Source organism: Arachis ipaensis, chromosome B09 (genome assembly GCF_000816755.2).
Source record: "Arachis ipaensis cultivar K30076 chromosome B09, Araip1.1, whole genome shotgun sequence".
NCBI lineage: Eukaryota > Viridiplantae > Streptophyta > Magnoliopsida > Fabales > Fabaceae > Arachis > Arachis ipaensis.
In genome coordinates this window covers 73,698,550-73,702,540 of record NC_029793.2, presented here as the reverse complement: position 1 = coordinate 73,702,540, position 3,991 = coordinate 73,698,550, and the positions used below count along the sequence as shown (strand labels likewise).

General features: G+C 42.2%; 1 protein-coding gene across 1 annotated transcript in view; it reads right to left on the bottom strand.

Annotated features, from left to right (window-relative positions):
- LOC110266865 (uncharacterized mitochondrial protein AtMg00810-like) overlaps positions 1–1,434 on the bottom strand; it is a 7,034-nt gene extending 5,600 nt beyond the window's left edge. Inside the window, exons 1-4 of the mRNA XM_021111911.1 lie at positions 1,379–1,434; positions 1,059–1,121; positions 685–758; positions 504–595 (exon numbers count right to left, since the gene is read on the bottom strand). Coding sequence (XP_020967570.1) covers positions 504–595; positions 685–758; positions 1,059–1,121; positions 1,379–1,434 — 285 coding nt within the window. The remainder of the gene's footprint in view (positions 1–503; positions 596–684; positions 759–1,058; positions 1,122–1,378) is intronic.

The window sequence follows — 3,991 nt, the reverse complement described above, 5'->3', positions numbered from 1 at the left end:
TTTCGAAATTTCTAGTTAATTTTTTTATTTATTCTAATTTATTTATTTATTTTCGAATTTATTTTTTAAAAGAAAATTTTCTTTCTGATTCTTGAAACTTTTAAGACTAATTCTTGCATTCTTGTTTCGAATTTTCTTGTTAATTGGCTACTTTATTTTAATTTTATTTCTTTTGGACATCTCACCCGGAGCTCTCTATACTCTGACATAGAGATTTCCATTTTTCTTGTCTCTTGCTTTTTGCACACGGGAACAACAAAACCACTATGGATCTAGATGAAATTGCACAATCCAGAAGAACTTTGGGATCTTATACAGCTCCCACCCCTGATCTCTATAGAAGGAGCATCAGTGTGCCTCCTATTAGAGTGAAAAATTTTGAGCTCAACCCACAATTAATAACTCTAATGCAGCATAACTTCCAGTTTTATGGACTCCTACAAGAAGAACCCAATGAGTTCCTCGCTAATTTTCTACAAATCTGTGACATTGTGAGGACTAACAGAGAAGACCCTGACGTCTACAGGCTGCTGCTCTTCCATTTGCTGTAAAAGACCAAGCAAAGAGATGGTTGGATGCTCAATACAGAGTAAGCCTGAACACATAGAGTAAAGTAGTGAACAAGTTTCTGAATCAATACTTTCCTCCAAGGTAGCCATGTAAGTTGAGAATGGATATTCAGACCTTTAAACAAAGAGAAAGCAAGTTTCTTCATGATTCTTGGGAGAGATACAAGCTGATGCTCAGACGATGCCTCGCTGAAATATTCTCAGACTGGGTTAAGCTGGCTATTTTCTATTATAGACTCTTGGACATGGCCAAGATGTCCCTAGATAACTCTATAGGTGGTTCAATACACATGAGGAAGACGACCGAAAAAGCGGATGAACTCATTGAGATGTTCGCCAAAAATCAATATTTATACTCATCTAGTGAAACCTCAATGAAGGGGAAGTCAAGGTCGTATCCACTGAACACACTATTCTTGAATAAAATGAATCTAACCCAGTAGCTGAGCTTTCTCACACAACAAGTCCTGAGCCTACAAGAAGTGTTACAGGAGACTCGAGCCTCCAGCAAGAATATGGAAGCCTAGTTGAACCAGGCCAAACAACAGATATCTAAACAGATAAGGAAGGTGTGATAGGAAATTCAACTAAGGAGTGGTAGAACCCTGAGCACCAACCTCAGAACAAAAGGGCGCAGGATGCAGCGGAGACACCAGGGCATGAAAACACCACAACCCAGAGCACCATTGGGGGTGCTAAACATCTAGGAGGGTGCAGTTCAGGCATTCAATGCCCAGAGAGGGGAGGAGCTATAAACGCCAATCCAAGGAATGTATCCCCCAAACACCCTGATAAACCTTTCCAGTTACCCTGGATACTCATCCAGCACTGCCAAAAGCCCCAGAATATCAAGAGAAGCTGCCATACCCTCAGAAGCTCCAAAAGGCAGAAAAGGATAAGAAATTTTCCAAATTCTTGGATGTTTTCAAGAAACTTGAGATTAAAATCCCCTTTGTAGAGGATCTGGAACAAATGCCTTCCTATGCTAAGTTTATGAAGGATATATTGAGTAACAAAAGGGATTGGAAACAGGTAGAAACAGTTGTGCTCACCAAGGAGTGCAGTGCAGTCATTTAAAGGAGGCCTTATGCGATCTTGGAGCAAGCATCGACTTGATTCCATTGTCATTAATGCGGAAACTCCAATTTCAGAAAATTAAGCCCACCCATATTTGCCTCCAACTTGCTGACCACTCAGTCAAGTTTCCATTGGGGGTGGTAGAAGATATGCTTATGAGAGTAGGACCCTTTAACTTTTCTATGGATTTTGTGGATGTGGAGGAGGACAAGAATGCATCTATCACTCTAGGAAGACCTTTCCTTGCCACAAGATGAACCATCGTTGACGTCCAAAAGGGGGAAGTGTTTGAGGCTGAAACACCTGAAGAGGACCTGAACACGATTCCTGAAAACCTTCTTCCTGAACTGGATGAGCCGAGACTTCAGAAGGAGACGCTAAACCCACCTGGAGAAAAAGATGGGCCTCCTAAACTCGAGCTCAAGCACATACCTCCATCCTTGAAGTACATGTTCCTAGGAGATGGCGACACTTATCCAGTGATTATAAGCTCTCACCTAGAGCAGCAAGAAAAAGAAGCTTTGATTCAAGTCCTCAGAACCTACAAAATAGCTCTCGGATGGACCATAAGTGACTTAAAGAGAATCAGTCCCACTCGGTGTATGCACAAGATTCGACTTGAAGATGATGCTAAACCGGTTGTGCAACCACAGAGGCAGCTGAATCCAGTTATGAAAGAGGTGGTCCAAAAGGAGGTTACAAAACTTTGGGAGGATAGACTCATATATCCTATTTCGGATAGTCCTTGGGTAAGCCCTGTGCAGGTGGTACCAAAAAAAGAGGGGAATGACAGTGATCCACAATAAAAAGAATGAGCTGATCCCTACAAGAACCGTCACAGGATGGCACATGTGCATCGACTACAGGAGGCTCAACAACGCCACAAGAAAGGATCATTTTCCCCTACCTTTCATATATCAGATGTTGGAGAGGCTGTCTGGCCATGCGTTTTACTGCTTTCTGGACAGCTACTCAAGCTACAATTAGATTGTAGTAGATCCTCTAGACCAAGAAAAGACGGCGTTTACATGCCCATATGGAGTATTCACCTACAGGAGGATGCCGTTTGGTCTCTACAATGTCCCAGCAACCTTTCAAAGGTGTATGCTCTCTATCTTCTCAGATATGGTTGAAAAATTCCTTGAAGTATTCATGGATGACTTCTCTGTCTTTGGTGATTCCTTTGACTCCTGCCTTAACCATTTAGCCTTGGTTCTAAAATGATGCCAAGAAACAAACCTGGTTTTAAATTGGGAAAAATGTCACTTTATGGTAACTGAAGGAATTGTTCTTGGGCATCGGATTTCGAACAAGGTAATATAGGTTGATCAAGCTAAGGTGGAAGTAATTGAAAAATTACCATCGCCTACTAATGTTAAGGCAATCCGAAATTTCTTGGGACATGCAGGATTCTAAAAGAGGTTTATAAGAGATTTTTCCGAAATCGCAAAACCCCTGTGCAATCTTCTAACTACTGACACTCCTTTTGTTTTTAACAAGGATTGCCTGCATGCCTTCGAAACTTTAAAAGCAAAGCTTGTCTCTGCACCTATCATTTCTGCACCCAATTGGTCCATACCATTTGAACTAATGTGCGATGCCAGTGACTTTGCCATTGCAGCAGTTCTAGGACAGAAACATGATAAGCTTATGCATTTCATCATTACGCTAGTCGCATTCTGAATGATGCCCAAAAGAACTACACCACCACGGAGAAGGAGCTACTTGCAGTTATCTATGCCATTGATAAGTTTAGATCCTATTTAATTGGTTCCAAGGTTATCGTTTATACTGACCATGCTGCTCTTAAGTACCTTCTAACCAAGCAGGATTCTAAACCAAGGTTAATCAGACGGGTGCTACTTCTTTAAGAATTCAACATTGAGATCAGGGACAGAAAGGGATCAGAGAACTAGGTGGCTGATCATCTGTCAAGGATTGAGCCCGAAGAGGGAACGTCACCTCCCACTACTGCTGTGACCGAGACCTTCCCAGATGAGCAACTTTTTGCAATCTACAGGGCACCATGGTTTACAGACGTTGCAAACTATAAGGCCATGAGGTTCATCCCCAAGGAGTTCACCAAAGAGTAAGTTCGGAAGCTTCTGCACGACGCTAAATACTACTTGTGGGATGAACCCTATCTCTTTAAAATATGCTCAGATGGCATAATCCGGCATTGTGTCTCCGAGGAGGAAACCCAGCAGATCCTCTGGCATTGTCATGGATCTGAGTATGGAGGACATTTTGGAGGAGAGCAAATAGCCACCAAGGTCCTTCAGAGCAGGTTCTACTGGCCAACTCTCTTCATGGACTCCCACGAGTTTTGTCCGCAATTATGATAG